The 19,085-nt window shown below is 52.6% G+C and overlaps 4 protein-coding genes across 4 annotated transcripts in view; 2 read left to right on the plus strand and 2 right to left on the minus strand.

Moving 5' to 3' along the window:
* Window positions 1-2,712, minus strand: part of LOC128274344 (ribosomal protein S6 kinase 2 beta-like) — a 19,578-nt gene extending 16,866 nt beyond the window's left edge. The window contains exon 1 of the mRNA XM_053012507.1: window positions 2,547-2,712. Coding sequence (XP_052868467.1) covers window positions 2,547-2,612 — 66 coding nt within the window. The 5' untranslated portion in view covers window positions 2,613-2,712. The remainder of the gene's footprint in view (window positions 1-2,546) is intronic.
* A 1,487-nt stretch (window positions 2,713-4,199) lies between these two features.
* On the plus strand, window positions 4,200-5,167 carry LOC128273277 (RRP15-like protein). The gene is made up of 2 exons (XM_053011213.1): window positions 4,200-4,244; window positions 4,308-5,167. The coding sequence occupies exons 1-2, from the start codon at window positions 4,217-4,219 to the stop codon at window positions 5,165-5,167; spliced, it is 888 nt and encodes a 295-aa protein (XP_052867173.1). The 5' UTR covers window positions 4,200-4,216.
* A 59-nt stretch (window positions 5,168-5,226) lies between these two features.
* LOC128273065 (RAB6A-GEF complex partner protein 2) lies at window positions 5,227-6,631 on the minus strand. Its single transcript, XM_053010979.1, has 3 exons — window positions 6,504-6,631; window positions 6,215-6,438; window positions 5,227-6,149 (listed from the first exon to the last, which is right to left on the minus strand). Exons 1-3 carry the CDS (start codon window positions 6,629-6,631, stop codon window positions 5,227-5,229), a joined length of 1,275 nt encoding a protein of 424 aa, XP_052866939.1.
* Window positions 6,632-12,724: 6,093 nt separating this feature from the next.
* LOC128272038 (ribosome-binding protein 1) lies at window positions 12,725-18,442 on the plus strand. The gene is made up of 8 exons (XM_053009750.1): window positions 12,725-13,189; window positions 13,275-13,460; window positions 13,544-14,395; window positions 14,471-14,546; window positions 14,621-14,985; window positions 15,606-15,704; window positions 15,816-16,433; window positions 16,508-18,442. Exons 1-8 carry the CDS (start codon window positions 12,725-12,727, stop codon window positions 16,631-16,633), a joined length of 2,787 nt encoding a protein of 928 aa, XP_052865710.1. The 3' UTR covers window positions 16,634-18,442.
* Window positions 18,443-19,085: the final 643 nt, after the last annotated feature.

Consider the following 19,085-nt stretch of genomic DNA (forward strand, 5'->3'; position numbering starts at 1 on the left):
TGACTCAGTGTGGACAGTAGGCAGTTACCGACAGATGGCAGTTACCGACCTTGCCGGGTCGCACACCGGCCACATGTTGCTTCCCGACCCACCACAGACTCACCCCGCGGCATGAGATAAGCGTATTCGCCAGGTTTGGATGGAATGGCCCGTAGCAGCTATGCATATCTGGGCTCCGTAGTTCGACCGTAGCCAACAGACAAGCTCTGTAACATGGATCGATACAACACATCCATTCCCGTTACATTCGCTGTGCAACTTTGTTTGGCTCCGGAGAACTAGAATGTATGCACGCCCCTCGACTGTTGGCTGTTTTGCTAATGCGTTTGAAATGCCTCTACACGCGCCGTTTACAGCCAACGGATACTCCAGCAGGTGCTGCTGTGGCCAGCTTTGAATATCGAGGGATCGAACGAGGAGGCAGGAAAATCGAATTTCGAAAGGAATGATTGTGTAACTTGAAATGTAATACGTTCGCAATAAAAATTCAGATACCAAGCATAAAAAGATTCGTGTAACTCGATGCGCCAATTAGTCTTTAAAATTTAGATTAATTTATGGATGCCCAATAAAAGATGGCAGATGACAAGTGGCAACCATATGTCCCGAAGGGGCCCTCAATCGCACCGCAGCATCGCATAAAATTTTCAAACCCAATCCCGCGCGCTACGAATGCAACTGGTCGGTGCCCCTCAGGTCCTGAGGCCAACGTCGGCACCACTCTTCATGGGGCCGAACAGGGTGGTGGATGGTGAACTGTTAGCACCGCGACGGCATGTGGGATGCAAAATCGATAATTCCATCGTTCCGAGCCCGGAGAGGTCGAAGGGTGACGAAAGTGAAACGAATAGCTTCGCCCGGTTTTCTCGTCAGCGTCGTCAGCGTCATCATCGCCGGCGACATAAGCCGGTCCCACCCGGGGTGAAAATCAAACAAACCGTTTTCCGGCTCACGACCGGAACCGGATCACAGGTTGGACGGCTACGGCAGCCTGCGGTGCCGTCGTACGTCGCCGAAAGGCTTATCGGTAATTCCAACGTCGAGACCAAGCAAAAGGGCAACCCGATTTTGCCGATGAGATTGGTTTTTCCAGTCATCGATTCTTGCTGTGTGCCGCTGCTCCGCTCGACCCACTCATCGAGTGGGATTAAAATCAGCTCGAGGCGAAATCGACTGAAATTGAATAGAGTATCTTCAGTGTAAATGAACGAACGAACGAAGTGTAAGCAAACCATTACGCGCCAACTGACCGCCAAACCAACTGGTTTACGTTACCCCAGGCTCGTTTCCATAGCAATTCGAAATGCCGCACCCAGATTTGTTTCTATTAACTGACAAAAATTCAATTGACAATCATTACAAGGTGGAAATGGTTGATGATGCACCTCTGCCGTAGGCAAACATGGCTCGGGAAACCGATACCTGGCCGGTTTTGGGACCACCCGCATGGAGCGACCCCGTCTGCGGTGGTAATCAGATTAGTTGGGAAAAGTTTTCCAACTCTGGCAAAGCGGTTCGCTTCATACCCAAGGCACGGTCCGGTTTGGGGTTTTTTGTCGGGACGCTCCAGCAGGTTGCCGAGCCCGAGGCAAGCATTAATTAGGCGCAAGGTTTTCCCAAGTTTTCCCAATAACGTGGGACGTAGAGCTTAGTAGTGCTAGCTGACCGAATGGAGCGAAACGAAAGGGTAGTGGATACAGGGTGTTCCGGTAAGAAATGACAACTTGCATTAAAAATAGGTGAACCAAGTTTTAAATTCATTCTTACTTAACTGTACCTATGTCGTGGGTTTGGTTTTGTGTACCGCTACTCAGGCTACTATACTGAATGATTTGGCATCGAAGATCTCCATGAGCGAAATGATGAAATAAAAGTTGGGAAGACATGGAAAATGGGCGTAGCGAAAATTGATATGGCATCCAGATAACACACTCGATGAGCATACGGCTTCGGACGGTATGTGTCCCTGTTGAACCGGTTTAAAATGGCATCGGTTGATAAAACTTATATTACCAAATAGAAATGAAGCAGAAGTACTAATCTCAGTAGGTCCAAGGTGAAGGTGTGCACTAGCTGATGGGATTAGGGGCCGTTAAGTCGATAAGACCGAGCGGGTATCGTCCGTCGCCTGCTCTTCTACACACCACGCAGGGCCTAAAACACACACGCAGCACACAAACCTTGATTCCTAATGCTCTCAACAATTGATGGAAACCATGAACAACGAAGCCGGCGAGAACTGAGCGCAAAATAATACCTATTTACGAGAAGCAGCAATCCGGGAAAAATGGAACGAAACAATGGGAAAACACAAATAATAACAACAGAACAAAGACAATACGCGAAAGAAATAAACAGTAAAAGCAAAGTAGGAAAGTTTGTCCAAAACGAAAGACAAACGAATTGAGAAATGGTAAAGGAAGAAGCTGAGACTGAGGAAACGGCGGCGTAACGCCAACACAGCGCGGCGGGGGTTCCGTACTTCCGAAACGTTGTTTCTCAAAACCGGAACCAAGAAACACCGGCGCCTTCCCGCGGGGACTTACCTCGATACCGACGATACTGATTGGGACTTTCTCTCTCCATGGGTCGATCGAGTTGGCCAGCGGCATTATCCAGCTTGAAGTACTCGCGGGAACGGCGAAAGGGCCTTGGGCACACACACACACACACAAGAAGTTTCGAAGCCAGCAACCGGAAGTCTACACAGTTGCTGCCTTTAGGTTGCCGCTTGGGCTTTGGAACAAGGTCTTATGCGCCGCACTGGAAAAGCTAAACGTGCTCAGACTCCTTCTCAGGACGGACAGCTTTAGTGCACTTCGGAAGGGCTTCGGCGGGTAGCTAGGGGCTAGTGGCGTACAGAAAATCGATTGCCAGACTGGGGCCGTTAATCTTAGTAACGACTGGCGATGATTGGCATCATTCGCACTCCCAACTCGACGCCGAACTCGACCCCTTCATCGGCGACCCCGATCAGTTCCGACGATTTAGTATTCTGGAAGCCACTCAACTCGTCAAACTTCGCACTTTCGCACTTTCTTATCTGCTGGCCGCGTATACTATTTTCGATCGCTGAAAGAGATAACACTTTTAGTTGATTTTGCCCCATCGATGCAGCGTGGGTGACGTAAACGCTAGTCTCTCTCTTTCTCTGCCCTTGGCAGTGGGTCTTCGATAGAGCTCCCAACGAACGCGCAACTAGCTTCGCAGATCCCCCGCCAGTTTGCAGTCAGTCGTGGCTCTAGAAACGCCGGCCAGCGTCATTATGTTCACTGGCGCTCGTAACAGATCGTCGATCCGGAACTGGATGCTTGATGCAGCGCGCGAGCAATGAACTGTAGCACCGTTCGCGGCGGATTGATAATAATGCGCCAACGCGCGACAAACAGATGACTTCAGTGGAAGAAGATGATGATGAATACGGTGCCTGGGGGCACACAAGATAGCAAATGGGACGCAAGTACTCTGCAGGCCAGCATCTATTGCTCCTGTTGCGCGGTCACAACAGGGTCAAGGAATCACGCGTAACCGAGCAGAACAGCTGGAACAGGGCGCAGCTTTGCGGTCACACACAGCTGGAGGGAACTGCGTTGCTGAAAACTTGGGGTCACAAATCACATCATACGTTTCTGTTCCGCACATCAACACAGAAACTCCGGAACTTGCACAAAAACAAAAATTCACACACCCGATCGGCCAACACCCCCGCAGTCGGAAGTCGCAACAGGAAGTGGCAAACACAAAACCAATCAACAATGAACGGACGTACACATAAGCTCGCGGGGAAAAGTAATTCAACTCGCATCCGCGAAGATTGCACACACACCGATTGGCGATTCCTAGCTGGCGATTTGACAACCGAATAGAATAATAATTCCTCCTCCGTGTTTATTTGCTCCACTCCAAACTCCAAACTCTAAACTAAAAGAGCAAGAAACGACAAAACAAGAAATTTAACGAAAAAAAAATATTATTTTCCCATTAAATTAAATCATTAATTAATTAATTCAATTATTTCCCATACAAATTAAATTATTTTCATCCAAATTAAATGATCATTTTTTCATACAAACTAAATCATTTTTCGTGACCCGTCGAAAAAGCTCCGCGCTATAAAATGACGAATTTGAACTTGACGTTTATCCACCACATGGCGTTTATCAGATAGGATTGATTTCTCGAGTGCGCGCCGTACACAAACAACGTGCCCACAAAAATGTTGAAAGCGAAGCAGAAAACGGCAGGTATGGGTAAAATACCTAATTTTCAAACAATCCTAGCACCACTAAGCTGCCATCTTTTCACAGTAAAACCACTTCCCGCTGCGGATAGTGACACCGATTCGCTGGAGGACGGTAGCAGCGCGGACGAGGAGTTCATGTCCGACGAAGAGTTTCCAATGTCCGATGACGATAACGGCGAAACGCGCGGCGAGGCCGAAGCCGAACCACAGGAGGCCACGAAATGGGCCAAAGCAATGGCGAAGTTTCTGCGGAAAAGCACCGACGCCAAAGTGCTGTCGAAAGCGGTCACGGACCGAGAGAAAGAGCGCCAGAAGGAGCAGACCAAAAAGTACAAGTTCGATGTCGTTGGCGCAGACGGTCAAGTAAAGAAGGAACCGGTGGGCGAAAAACTGCAGAACGAAGAAAAACCGGACGATCTCGTGTTGGCCCGACAATTGCTGCGGCAGAAGGCGCTACTGAAGCGGGAACGACAAAAGGACATCCTTGGGCTCCGCGTGCGACCCTCGGTGCACGATTACGAGCGTGAGCGCTCCCTCCGAAAAGTGGCCACCAAGGGCACGGTGCAGCTTTTTAATGCGGTGCGCAACCAGCAGAAGGACGTAAACCAAAAGCTAGAGGAAGCCGGCAAACTGGAGTACAAACGGGACAAGGTGCTGAAGAGCCTTAACAAGAAAGAATTCCTTAACGCACTGATGAACGGACCGCGCGCAAAGTCGGAGCTGGTAGACAATCTGATCAAGAAGGAAGAATCCGAAGACATCAAGTCGGAGATCGATTCCGACGAGGAGCCCAAATCTACGTGGGGCGCGCTGCGGGCCGATTTTCTGACGGGGAAAAAATCCGGCTGGGACAAGGAGGACGGCGAAGATGATACGCGAACCCGGGACGATCTGGACGATGGTATGGGATCGGACTCGGAATGATAGGAAATACAAAACATTACTCTCGGAATGATGCGTCGGTTTATTCATGCCGCTCGTGCTCACTTGATGTGAAGTTTATACTCGCCGCAGGGTTGCGGAATTTGCAACGGTGCCGTAGGGTAGATAGTAATCGGCAGGCTCCATATCATCGTTTCTATCGCAATGTCGGTCGGGGCGACCCACTCCAGGTCTGCCTCGTTTTCGCTCGTACGATCAACCGTCATCGCTTCGTTACTCAACTCCGGGTTCGTGCTGGTAACGAACTGGAAGTGCAGCTTCCAGGTCACCTCGACGACCGACGTCCGAAACGTGGGGGTCACATGCAGCGGGATGGGCAGTATAACCTGCGTTTGGAGCATCCCCAGACACACCTCGTGATGTTTGCTGTAGTTCGTTACACGCGGGGTGTTCTTCGGTCGTTCTTCCGGCTCCCCGGCCCCGCTCCCAACTGGTTCTTGAGCCGTTGAACTGGACGGCGCTTCTCCCGGGTCAGGCTCAGTCGGCATGGGCTTGAGTTCCGTTTCTTCACACTGCAGCGTAACGGAGAGCTGGACACATTTCACCGTGCCACAACTAAAATCAATCGTGGCTACAATATCCTCACCCAGCTTGTAGGCTGATTTGAACAGACAGAACCGACCGACTTTCCCCCACTTGTTGTTGATCATGAAAAAGTTCGGCCGTCGCCTGGCGGTCACCCCGCGCAGATAATGTAACGCGTACTCTATCCGCGACGGTGGCCGTTTCTTCTCCAGAAACGGATTGTTCGGTGCCAGATCTTCGTTGGACTCATCGTTCAGAGTGATCGCCTCATCGAGGTCGCTCTGAGGTAGCGGCAAGGGGAGCACGCGTATCGGAATGTTAAGAGCCTGTACCGTGGAACCGAGACGTTGGGTAGCGACCGTTATTTTGTAGTAGTACTTCACACGAATTCCACGATACGTCGGTGGTGTGCCCAGCGGTACCGCTTCGCGATAGAGAACTAGAAAAGAAAAGCACACTCGTTACCTAATGTCGCACAGGAGGCCCTATCGTTGTGTTTCTCACATTGTTTGGCTTCTCCGGGCGAAAGTCTCAGATCGCAGAACAATATTTTCGGTTCGGTCGAATACAGTTCTTCTCCCTGGAATCGGTTACTCGCATTCAGCGACGTTGTCCCGCTTAGATTGCGACCCGTGGCAATGGCATCGTTACCGGAGCGCTCGGTCACCGACGAGTTGCAGTAGCAATGCAGCTGCACCGTTGCCCAGGCCAGGTTCTCCAGAATGTCACTAGAAAACGGCACACGAAGCGGGGTTATCAGCCGAACCAGAACGAAGCCGCACGGTGGGCGAACCTATTGCTCTGTGAAATCTTGTGCTCCGGCAGCGACGGATGCACGAAATCGATCAAGCATTCCACCACCTCACCGCACATAAACACCGCACTTTGGTCGCGTAGCAGTTTCGCCTTTATTTCGATCATCCCGTGGCGTGGCGAGAAATCTCAGCTCAAGTTGGTATTTAAAACCTTTCTTTCTGTTTTGCTCCGGCTGATCGCAAAAATGACAGGACGAATGATGATGTCAAAATATCCAAAATGATGATGTCTGTCAAAATATTTCTCGCACACAGAAAGTGGAAAACATCGTTAGAAAATAAAGTTATTTGTAAAAATGCATTCTTTAATGAATGGGTAAGAGACGAATGACGGCATTAAGCTCAAAGTCTCATGAAAAACAAAAAAAAATCCGCCAAAAACAACAAAAATCTACGGAAAAATGGTTGCGCCACTAGCCGGGGCAACATTGCGTGAAATATTTCACGTCCTTTGACGTTCCACTGGAAGCCGATGACCCCGCTGCTCACGCACACCATCGCGGCCCGCTGTGTACACGCACTCGGTGGTTCCAACTGCGAACTAGTGTGCGTGCCATCGGCAATCCCGATTTTCTGATCTCCGTTCGTTTCTACTCCATTCTGTTCCTACGTGTTCAATTTACAGTGAAATTTGTCACTCGCGCGATTCCGTACACATCTCGTTCGCTTCACCCGTTCACCGTTCTGTGCCACCCCGTTGCGGAAAACTACCAACCAGCCAGCCTTTTACCGTGGTTGCGGTGCTGTGGCTTCGGTTCCGGTGTCCCAAATAACCCCAAAACCGATCTGGGACGTCCGTGTGGCAGCAGCAGTGCAAGATTCGTCTCCGTTTAGTCTTTTTCCGTTTCCCCCCACCGCGCCCCCAATCCGTTGGGACCGTGCGTGTCCCGGTCGCGGCGTGTGTCCTTTCGAGCCTAAGATTTTCGTCGTAGTAGCGCCGTCTAGCACCGTGTTCTCTGTGGTGTGCAGCTTGGGGCACCAGCAACCTTCGGGAGAAGCGCGGAAGGGCGTGTGATTTGGCTAGAGCTGGTCCGTGCCCTATTTCCGGTGTCCGACGGGAATCATTCAGCCGAATCGAGACAGCGACGAGGAATCTGCGACTTGGCACCACTCTTTGGGTCTTCCCGAACTACCGTTACCTGGCCAGTGTAAGTGATTTTGGTGCCCCCCCCCCCCCTCGCCGTGTGAACGCGGCCGCCGTGTGCGCGCGCGTGTGTGTGTGTGAGTGCGTGTGTGGCGCGTCAGCGAAACAAATCAGTCCCAGCAGCAGCAGCAGCAGCGCGCCGCATCAGCGAAAGAGCAGGCGGCGGCGGCGTTTTGATGAGAATAAAAAAAGCAAGAAGCGTAGACAAAAACCCGTAGGCGAAAACCACCAATCAGTGTGGTTGGGGAAAGGGGTCGAATGTAAATCGTGGAAACGGTGGCGAAACCACGAGGGCACAGGAGTCTCAGCAATTTGTGCCACCGTTGGGTGTAGCGACACCAGCGGTCTGAAAGGGCCTTTGTGGGAAGCTGACGGGCAAAAGAGCCATCGTCACGGGCCGGGGCCCCGCACCGGTGTACCGCACGGGGTCTTGCCGAGACAAAGCAGGATTTATGGGAATTTTCCGACCCACCATAGCCCACTCCGGTTTTCTCTCCTTCGTATCCAAGGCGACCTGTGGTGAACATCGCACATGTGTGTGGCGAGACCACCGAAAGTGTCTGCATGTCGGCAGAATGGGTGGCCAACACTTTTTAGCCGGGATGTGCCGGGGCTGATCAGCTTTCCGGCGTGCGTATGACCCCTTTTTGGGCCACCGTTTTTGTGACCATCTGATGGCCCGGTTTGCTCCCTAATCTTTTGGGTGGTAATTTTCAGGACCGATTGAAAACGGATGAGACATGCCCTGGGAACCGGCGACGGGGTGGGGCAAAGAACTTCGCCGACCGTCGCGACAGAGGGCCTGGTGGCCGGGTGAAACATGTAATTAATAAATTGTGACAAGAGTGCGAACGCAGCCGGGGGTCCGGCTCTTTTTCTAGAGCATACCCCCGACGAGAACCCCCAAACCCCTTCGAGTGAAGTGTGTTCGCGTCGAGGGACCAAACTCGGTGTACGGCCACAACGGCGACGGCGGCCGTGTGTTTCCAAGGTGTTGGAGTGCGTTGTTGGTTAAAGGTTGAGAGGCCGCCCGCCATTCCGTGGTCTCCGTGGTCGAAAGATTAGCGCTTAGCCCTCTCATACGTGAGCAGAGCCGGGCCGGCCCCTCGGGGCTGCGAGTCGCCGCGCTGTAATAATGTGTGCCTTCGCGAATCATCATCATCACCAACACCACCATCCGGCAGCCGGCAGCGGAGCTACTTGATTCGCGGCATCTTCTTCCCCATTGCGGCCGCCCGGGCGCGGCTGTTCACTTTACGGCCCCAGCGAGCGTGGTGACACTTGAATAAGCAATTTAGACACATTGCTGCGCCGCTGTTGCTGGCCTCAGCCGGCTACCGATGGTCGCGCAATAAACTATGATGCTCACACCGAAAGCATTCGCCGGTGGAATGCCCGGTCCTGAAGAAGGGGTTGAATGGGATCCGCGATTTGACAACCCTTCTCTCTTGTCCTGGGCATAGCACGGTGGACGAGAGAGAACCTGGGGCTTCGCCGTCGCCGCTAGACACAGAAGGACAGTGTCTCGACGGTCAATACATTGTTTCTTTTTATTTCGTTACGTTACGTTTACGCTCCTTCTGGCCTTGCCGGTCCAACGACTGGCCGGGCCGTGCCGTGCTGATGTCATTCTGTTGTTCTCTACCTCAGAATGGAATGTGCGTGACTGCATTCTGCCACAATCGAAGCGTTATGCTTTCTTTTCTTTCAATGCATTACAATTCCATTAATTAGAAAACGATTAATTATCAACAGCTGATAATTGGAGTGACCTGCCACGGCAGTGGTTGTGGCGCCAGCAGACGACAATAGGAAATTAAGGAGTCTCCCATTGAAGAACTCCCCGCAGTTAGGCCGAACCGAACCGAAACGTAACATGGAGCCAATGTACGAAGAAGCGCCCGGACGACGACGGCGGCATACCTGTGTTACCCGTGTGGCGCAGAATATGGGAGAGAAGTAAACGAAAACCGAAACGACCGGAACCGGGAACAGTACGCGAGTGGTGCATGAAATTCGCCCGGCCGGCGGTGGGACGTCAGTGGCTTTTTAATTCGTGGCGGCATGCGAAACACCCGGTTTCCCCGGGCCGGGGGGAATCACCTTCTTTTTTGTTACTCCTCGCCTCCGTACTTCGGTGTGCGGCGGCAGATGACAGCTGGGCATTATTTTAGCACCAAATTAAATTCTCACTCCGGATTTCCGTCCAACGATGAAGGTCAACGAGAACGGGTTTAAAGAGACAAAAAAATGCACGGGGTCCGTTCCGTTGTAGAACGCTCGGGCTGTAACGATGTATCCGGTGGTGGGCCATTTTGACGATTGTTCGAAAGTCGGTCGGGGCAGGCGCTGCAGAGCTTCGAAACCGGATCTGTCGTCTTGTTGCTGCTTGCAACCTTGAGAAGAAGGTGCACAGGATGGGGCGAGTGTCTACGTCATTCTCGCAGCTGCAAGGTTGCTAGGGAGTGTGGTGTTCCTGTGTGTGTGCGTTCGCTTGCAGCGCCTTCTATAATTTACCTCACGATCGGCCTGCCATCGACGTTCGGCTTGCGAGTTGCAGTTTTGCTCCTTTTCGAGAGGCGGCACAAGGTCTTAAAGGGCCTTTCGTACGTCTTTCGTCGAAGGAAATCACAAATTTCACCTTCCACTCGGCCCGGCGAAAGGAAAGCCCTCCACACACAGAGAGACCTTTCGGGCTGGCTGGGTGCGCTAATTGCTGGAACGTCCATCACCAGCCAAAAGGGAAAAGGCCGTGCATCCGGATTGTCCGGGCTGGCAACTGGTTTTTGCGTGTTCGCCCCGTTCCCAACCATTCACGGCGATGCGCTCATGCGGCCCGTGTGGTGGTGCATAGTCGCCGACGCCACGCAGTTCGCTTTCTACCATCGCGGATTCCACGGGCGCGCGCGTCAGCCACGGTGGGTGGGTCCGAACTGAAATGGCTCCCCTGTCCCGAAGCTCTTTTCTCCGACGATCGCCACCGCTACGACCTTGTTGCCACGACATCGATCACGCTGACGTGGCACGAATTTGTCGACTCGAGAAACGAAAAGACGACAAAAAATATAATTTGGGAATCAAAAGTGTAGAGTTTTTCTTGTTTTTTAATCTTGCCCGTGAGTGGATATTGAAAACGAACCAAAACCCCATTTTCTCCTCACATCCGTCGCGGTGTGTGAGGCCAGAAAATTTCGCTTTTCGCGTCGCGTAAACGATCGGTCCCGCGTAAGAAGCCCCCCAAAAAAGACCAAAAAAATAAGGGAAACACTTGAACGCCATGCGTTTCGAGTGAAAGGCGCTGATTGATCAGCCGCTGCTGGGGCCGCGGTGATCGAAAAAGCGTAACCGACACCGGACCGGCGTTAAATTAGTTTCGCTTCCGCCGATTGTTGTTTGTTGGCGTGATCTGCGGTGGGTTTTTGGGAGATCAGTTCCTGGTGCGATTTCGAAAACCGAAACACGTGTCCGGTGGTGCGTCTCGTGGAAGTAAAAAAAGTGAAACCGTTTTGAAGTCACGGTACCAGCTTCTCTTCTGTTAGATAATGCAAACAATGACTAATCTAATCACAAACGAAGAGCCGAGTGTCAATCTAGTGGCAAACGTGGGTCACTTTTGCCCGCCCGAAATTGGCCTCGTTGGAGATATGATAGTTATGCAATCATCCCACGTCATCCGGTCCATCCTCACGGTGATCATCTGCTTTGGCCCACGAGAGTACCTTGCATCTCGGTTCAGCGTCGACCGGCATGTGTTCTACTCTTCTTCTCCTTGTTTGCTTGGCTGGGCCACTATCAGCGAGACGGTTATCAGTTGAATGGTCATTCCACTCCAGCTGTTGAGGTATTTTCGGACCGTGGCCCCTGTCAGTTTGGGGTCGACCTCACGCCTCCCATAGGAACGCGAGAGCTCGAGGATTCGAGGCTTGAAAGCGTATGGTCCCATCGTGCATGATGCTGTTCGTTTCTGATTTTTTTTAACTCTCGGAAACCCGATTCGGTGATAAGAAACCGGAAAGCGCAGCACGAAACTCACACCGCCGAACCCGATGGAGTCACAACGATACTTGCCCACACAATAATGGCGCCGATTGCTGTCATCGGGCCCGGGTACTTGATTCGTGTCCGAACTCCGATAAGATGCATTCCGGAGGACCAACATTGCCCGTGTTATCTCACACACTCTAAACTAAACCATACATGGCACCCATCCTGCGGGCACTGCGCCATAAATCTAATGGCAGTGGCCAGTATTTTAACCAGCGGAAGAAAGCCATAGACTCTCGACACGATGAACGCGTCACTTCCTAAGACTTATCAATGACCGTTACTTCAAGATCTGATCACTGGACCGCCGTGACGTTTCGAGGTTGACTATAAATATTGTCAAGCGCGCGTTTTATGGCCTGGCTCTGGACCCGGTCGGTCGATTGGAGTTAATAGAAATCATGCACACATCAGCACCATCGTCCCCCCGGGGTCTTGGGTGATCTATTACTAAATTAGTCTCAAGTACAGCGAATGGTTCAATAAGATGGCGTAAGCTAAGCAATTCCGTTCATCAGTCGCACCAGCAGCCCAGCTAGGCCCGTCGCGATCTCACACAGATCTTAAGTCATTAATAATTACCCATCACTGTCCAGCCCCAGTGCCTGGTGTAGCCCGCCGATCGATGGTGGTCTTTACGCACACACGAGATGGACACGGCACTTGTCAAACGGTCTTCCCGTTTTGCGTCGGCCGCCGTTGCTGCTGGTTGCGGTCGCCAGCCTGTGTGTCCTCAATTTGTCTGGTTTGGCGTGTCGTTTGGGTTCGTCGTTGTGCAATCGGCGCGAGGCGGCGTGCCATCGTCGGTGGCGTTGCCCGTATCATCCAATTAACTTATCGAGAGCGCGCCCGCGCGGCGTACGAGATTGTGACTCGTTTGAGTAATTTCGCTTATATTTCTCTCCACTTGGTTCCACAGACCCCACCGCAGTAGTAAAGAAGTAACTACCGACAGCTGCAGGTCACCGCTACCAGCATCCCGCACCGAGTGTACCACCAAACCATGCAAAGATGGATCTGACTACAATCGCCATTATCGCAATTGTTGTGCTCGTCTCGTTCCTGTCGATGCTCTTCATTAGCCGGTTCCCGAAGGGCAAAACTTTCGAGGAAATGATAAAGGAGAAGCGTGAAATGCGCGAAAAGATCCTGGGCCTTACCGCGGCGACGTCATCGTCGTCGTCGTCGTCGAAGCCAGGCAAGGAGTCGGCCAACAAGAAAACGAAAAAGGCACACTCCGGCAGCGGAACCACCGGCGGTCAGAAGGGTCGGGCGGCAAAGCAGCAGCAACAGCAGACCCAGCGCGTTGAGGTGGTCGAGCGTGAAACCGACGGTAACTCGTCCGAGAGCCAGCTGGAGGAAGACATCAATCCGCTCGCGTTCGGTGCCAAGAAACGCACCGGCTTGGGAACCAACTTGACGGTGGAGTATGCCGAAACGGAAGCATTCCCGCTGAACGACAACACCGCCGCTAAGGTACGTCACGCCGCTTTGTGCTTTACTTTCGATCGCGGTGGCCAATCGGGATAATTCAATCTAAAACAAGCCGTTTGCTTCACAGAAGAAAAACGCCAAGCAGCAGCAACAGGGTGGAAAGAAGGGAGGCCTTCAGAAGGGTGGCTCCTCCGGGGGCATTCTGGTGAACAAGGCCGAACCGGTGCTGGTGAAGCCGGTGGAATCCGTCCCGGAGATGAACCACTTTGCGGAGATTCAACCGAAGGATGCTCTGGAGATCGCTCGCCTGCAGGTGGGTCTCCGGTGACAAGGGGACTCCGGTTCGCAGGAACCTATGTAATACAACCCTCCCCCGTTTCGATTTCTTTACTCCAGAAACAAGAGGAGGAAACCAAGGCAGGAAAGCAGCAGCACCAGCCGAAGGAGCAGCGTCAGGGGAAGGGCAAGAAGGAACACAATCCCAAGATGTCACCGAAAAGTCAGGGCAACGAACAGCAACCGAGCGCCGGCGCCGCAGCGCCCCCGGTGGTCGTTGAGATGAAGAAACAAGGCGAAGGCAAGGCGGCCACGGGCGGTGGCGGTGCGATGGCACAGAAAGAGAAGGCAAACAAGAAGAAGCGCAACGAGCTGCTGTCGCAGGAACTGGCTGCCGAGGTGGCCGACGGGGTCAACGTGCAGTCGGTGGTGAACATTCTCAGCACGGCCGAGTTGCCGCGCAACGACATCCAGATTCTGATCGACTTTCTGCTCAACAAGCAGCAGGACACGCTGGCCAAGGACCCGTCCGAGTGGAACGATCCGTCCGATCCGCTCCAGAAGCTGAAGCGGCAGCTGCAGGAGAAGGAGTTGGCCCTGCAGGAGGAGCAGCAGGCGGCGGCCGGGTTGCAGGCGAAGCTGAAGGAGCTGCGCCAGGAGCTGAACGGCGAGAAGGTGCAGGCCAGCGCGGTGCTGAAGAGCTACGTCGAGGAGCTGAACAACCGCAAGCAGGAGGTGCACCACCTGACGCAGGAGCTGACCGTGTTCAAGGACAAGATGGCCAACGAGAAGCACGCCCTGACGATGCAGTGCCAGCAGCTGCAGGCGAAGTACATTCAGCTCTCGAAAGAGCACGCCGCCACGCAGGATCACGGGTCGACGATCGCGCAGCTCCAGAACGATCTGCAGCGGCTGCAGCAGGAACTGATGGCCAAGAGTCAGCTACTGAACGAGAAGCTACAGTCCGAGGAGGTAAGCACCGGCCGTCGACTGTCCTTTAGGCCAATTCCGTTTTGTGCTAATGCCCACCCTCCTGGTTTTCTGCAGGATTTGCTGAAGAAAAAGACTGAGTACGAGATTTTATTACACAGCAAAGATGAGCTCATGAGACAACGTGTACAGGGTAAGTGGCGGTACAGGGTAAGATCCTTACAACGCGAGTTCACTCTCCGCTTCTTCTCCGCTCCGCACGCACAGATCTGGCTGCCTACGAAGGCCAGATGCACCAGCTGCAGCTGCAGGTGGGCCAGAAGGAGGAGCTGGACAAGAGCTGCCAGCAGCAGAGCTACGCCATCGAGCAGCTGAAGGCGGAACTGCAGGTGAAGCAGAAGGACGCGGTTAACGCGGCCGCCGCCAGCAACCAGGCGGACGAAATGAACCGGGTCGAAATCCGGAACCTCCAGAATGCCTTAGACTCTACCAAATCGAAGCTCGAGGCGTATCGGAAAGAGCTGGTCGACTGCAAAAGTCTGCTGACCGACTACACGCAGCAAACGAACGAACTCAAGGCGAAGGAGGAACTGCTGCTGAAGCAGCTCGAGGAACAGCGGCAACGGAATGACGTAAGTGTGTGTGGGACCGCCGTCGGGGAGTTGTGTTAGGCAAAAATCACCGGCTCAAAACCGGTCAGTAGTCGGCATGACAAGGCATCGGTAAAGGGGCTTCCTTCCAAGTTAATCGGTTGTCCGATGGCTTCATATTTGCATTGTAAATACTCTGAGAGACACTTTTGCGTGAATGTTTTAACACCAAACAGTACAGGTTTCGTTTGAACTAACATATCCGTTAAGCCGAAATGCAGATTAGGAAACCCCAAAAGTTTTGCTCCCAATTTTCATCGGCTTTCCACTGAACTTGCTTTCTATGCACCGCGCAGAACCCAGTCTGAGTAGCGAGCACCGTGTTCCAACTGGTTCCAATAAGGGCCGCGAAATCGATTGTTTTAAGTTGATCTTCTTTTTCTCTTCCGTTCTTCCCTTTTGCACGCGATCGCGATCGTGTGTTGCTCGAACGTGTGTCTACCGCGCGCGCACCTCACAACACGATCTTTGCTCGAGATCCATTTAACGATCTCCGTTGAACTGATCCACCCACTACCACCACCACAACCTACTACTACCTGACCACACCGCGTGATCCATTCACCCCTCCATTCACCTTGCATGGCTCGGCATAACCGTAGAACTTGCGAACCAAGAACTGGAAGTTGGTTGAAGCATTGCAGAATGCCGAGCGTAGAAATGGCTTCGGGCCGAAGGCAACCGAGAACAACGGTGTAAGTGTCCCAGGGTCCCAACAACGGGCGACTTGAGAGCGGGGACGACCCATTTGGAGCGAAGTGGCCAATGCAGGCCGGTTCACTACAATGAAGGCTTCTCTTTTTGCTCGACAGGAGCAGCAGCAGAAGCTGGCCGCCAGCATCAGCCAGCAGGCCGCCGAGAAGGTGGACGTCGGCAAGGTGGTGCTGGAGGAGCAGAACCGCACGAAGGACCTGCTCGTTCAGCTGCTGCTGCCGACGGGTGTCGTGCCGACGCTGCCCGTCGATGCGACCGACTTCCAGAGCTGGCTCGAGGCGACCGTGCGGTGCATCAAGGAGCAACACGAACTGCTGCTCCGGAACCACAGTAGCGCCAGCAGCACCACAGTGGGGACAAACAGCACGGCCGCCGTCGCCAGTCAAACGACGACCACCAGCACCACCACCACCAGCAGTAGTGCTGGGGTCAACAACAACACCGCTGACACCGCCAGCAGTAGGAGCAGCAGCAGCAGCAATATGATCGCCAATAATAATCTTATTCCGCATAGCAACGTTAACAATAGTTTACAAAATAACAACAATAATAATGACGCGCACGGCGCCACCGGGGCTGACGGGGCCGGCGAAAGCGCAAACAAGAACGGCGCCACCGAGAGTGGCGGTGAGGAGGACGACCACCAGTCAGTGGCGCTGCGCAACGAGCAGCTCCAGAAAACCGTAGATCAGTATAAGGTCATCATAGCCGATACGGTAAGTTCGAGGCCAGGTCCAGGGTACGACGGCAGGTTCACGAAAACGTGGTTCTCTTCTCGTGTGTTCCGCAGGAAATTATGCTGAAAAACCTCGAAGCGCGCGTGATCGAACAGGACATCCACTGGCGCTCAGTGGTGCAGGCAAAGGACAAGGAACTGAATCTGCTGAAGTCGGCCGGGGCCGCCGTGGTGCAGTAGTGATGTTCGCCCGACCCGACCCGAGCGCCACCAACCACCGACGGCGAATTGTTTCTGGAAGAGGCCTCCCGGCGCGAGCGGGGCACGACACAGACGATGACGATCGATCGATCGAGATGTGTACTACGTATGTTTGTGATTGAGTGTGCGTGTGTGTGTGTGTGATTGTATGTTTGTATGTAAGTTTGAGGCTGGGTAGACAATCCACGAAACAAGCGCATCCCAGTTTTTGGCGCGCTGTCGCACGGACGCACCGACGGCAATACGCAAACGAGCTAGGTTAGGGAACGATAAGACAAAAGTGCAGGCCCTGTGAAGAGAACGATCTGACAACGATCAGCTGCGGGCGCGACGAGGACGCAAAACATGACCCACAGTTGCTGTTGCCCTTCTGTTGCCCTGTGCCTGAGTGCCGCAATCCGAGGAGCCTTTCTAGGGGGCCACCATGTCAATTTACAGGTCAAATCATCCGGGAGAATCCGTTGCGGTGCTACGTACCGCAAACCAGTGAAAGAATCGTTTTCCAAATATCCCAACTCTCGATTTGCTCCGTGTGTCAGGATAGAATTTCTGATACACGGCCAACAGCGACGCAGGGGCTGGGGCAGTACTTCTACTTATGTCTACGGCGCAAATGTGCACAGTTCGGCCACTTGATTCACTTGAGTTCCACCCAAGCGGTGCCCTTTCGCGGCGCAGCAAGGTTTCGAACGAATTATCGACGCGACGAACGGGGCCGACGATTGATGAGCCGTGGCCGGGGTCAAAGGGGTTTTGGTGGTGCCGACGACGCGCCTCGTTGTGGGTGCCTCTGTCCTACATTGATATCTGTGGCCAATAGATGTTTTGCAATTGTTTTGGGACCCCACATCATTCTCCTCAGCAATCCTTTCCCGCCGTTTGCCAGCCGCCGCCCAGCTGGGCGTGTTTGCTTCGAAACTGCACAATCGGCCCACCGCTCCGGCTAGCGTGAGGTGCGCGTCAGGCCACGATCCTCACCGACATGGCGTGTGTTCCGTTCGCCAAACCGCGCGGAACAGAACTTCCTCCACTCGAATCTAATGAACAGGTAGTGGTGCGCACACACACAAACACCACCCGGGACACGGAGCGACAAAACGGAAATCCGTACTCAGTAAGATTAAAGCTAAATCGGAGCTAAAGAAAGCATGGCGGGGTGTAGCCGAGGACGGTGGGATGGTTATTAATAACGCATATTTTGTTTGTATCTTTACGTCGATATATAATAGGTTATTGTATTATGAAGCAGCATAAGCAAGTAGAACGAATAAAGCGTAGCAAAAGAGTGTGTGCTCTAGTGGGTCAGAGTGAAAATGAGTTAGGAGTAAAACGGGCAAATACAAATGAATGTTTTGTATGTGTGCGTGCCGGAGGGCCACAGCAGCCACGAACAACCTCCGGAAACTCGGAATCGGAAAAAACTTGATGTGAACGTCCCCCAAACCAGGGACGGGACGACGGGGCATGATCGCAAGTGGTACGAACCCAGAACCCAGCAATATAAAATACTATTTTATTACTACCGATGAGTTCCACTATTAATTTTTGGGCGGTCTCTGGCTTCTTCTTTAACAAAGCGGGTAAGGTTGTTATCGGCATAGGCCCCACGCCACGCTTAACCACCTTCCTACCTTTGTTTTTCTTTTAATTTATACTAAGGCCAATGTGTAAGTGTACATTGATTGCGCAAATGCAAACGCAAATCTATCCGGTGTAAGGCAAAGAAATGTATGGCAAATCCTTCAAAAGTCTACCTAGCGTCCTCAAGTGTAATAAACTGACCTACAAATTATAACAACAAAGTATAGAATAAATGAAAAACAATATATAAAACCCCGTTAAGGTGTTTTTTTTCACTCCTCTGTGAAGCCGGCGGTTCCCTACGGTAGTGAGAAGTGAACAACACTCAAGGAATAGGCAACAGGAAGTCTAACGTTGTTTGGGTGGAACGCTGTGACAAATCTATCCTTTAGGCACTCACCAGACAGATGAGTGTTCTGTTTCGGTTGCACCAATTATCCTGCGCCGCTTCTTGGGCTGAACCATTAAGGCTACCCCGGAACCGCACCCTAGAAAGGGTATCACCAGCAGGTCACAAAGCTCCAAGCGGCACTCGTTTCGATTGAATCTTTTACTGAACCCTACACGCGAGCGGAAGAGTAGCTTCGCCGCTTAAGCTCCGTTTTCTAAGCATCACGGCATTCGACTGAGCCCTCACTCTTTGGGCTGCAGGAATATATATTTATTTTAATGCAACATAACGCACCACGAGACGCTGAAGGTTGACGTGGTCCCGATCGAACCCCTTTGTTTGATTTGTTTATTCAGCATAATCTGGCAAAAGTAGCGGTTCGATCGAGAGCGAATGTTGTGACGATAAAATGAAATGAATCGTGGAAGAATAGATGGCCACGAGGCTAAAAGGCATATC

This window comes from Anopheles cruzii, chromosome 3 (assembly GCF_943734635.1).
Source record: "Anopheles cruzii chromosome 3, idAnoCruzAS_RS32_06, whole genome shotgun sequence".
NCBI lineage: Eukaryota > Metazoa > Arthropoda > Insecta > Diptera > Culicidae > Anopheles > Anopheles cruzii.

Coding starts and splice junctions, on each gene's coding strand:
- LOC128273065 (XM_053010979.1), bottom strand. CDS start 6,631: ATGATCGAAATAAAGGCGAAACTGCTACGCGACCAAAGTGCGGTGTTT. Junction 6,439..6,503: donor AAGATTTCACAGAGCAATAG/GTTCGCCCACCG, acceptor GCCGTTTTCTAG/TGACATTCTGGAGAACCTGG. Junction 6,150..6,214: donor GCCCGGAGAAGCCAAACAAT/GTGAGAAACACA, acceptor TTTCTTTTCTAG/TTCTCTATCGCGAAGCGGTA.
- LOC128272038 (XM_053009750.1), top strand. CDS start 12,725: ATGGATCTGACTACAATCGCCATTATCGCAATTGTTGTGCTCGTCTCG. Junction 13,190..13,274: donor ACGACAACACCGCCGCTAAG/GTACGTCACGCC, acceptor TTTGCTTCACAG/AAGAAAAACGCCAAGCAGCA. Junction 14,986..15,605: donor AACAGCGGCAACGGAATGAC/GTAAGTGTGTGT, acceptor GCATAACCGTAG/AACTTGCGAACCAAGAACTG.
- LOC128273277 (XM_053011213.1), top strand. CDS start 4,217: ATGTTGAAAGCGAAGCAGAAAACGGCAG. Junction 4,245..4,307: donor AGCGAAGCAGAAAACGGCAG/GTATGGGTAAAA, acceptor ATCTTTTCACAG/TAAAACCACTTCCCGCTGCG.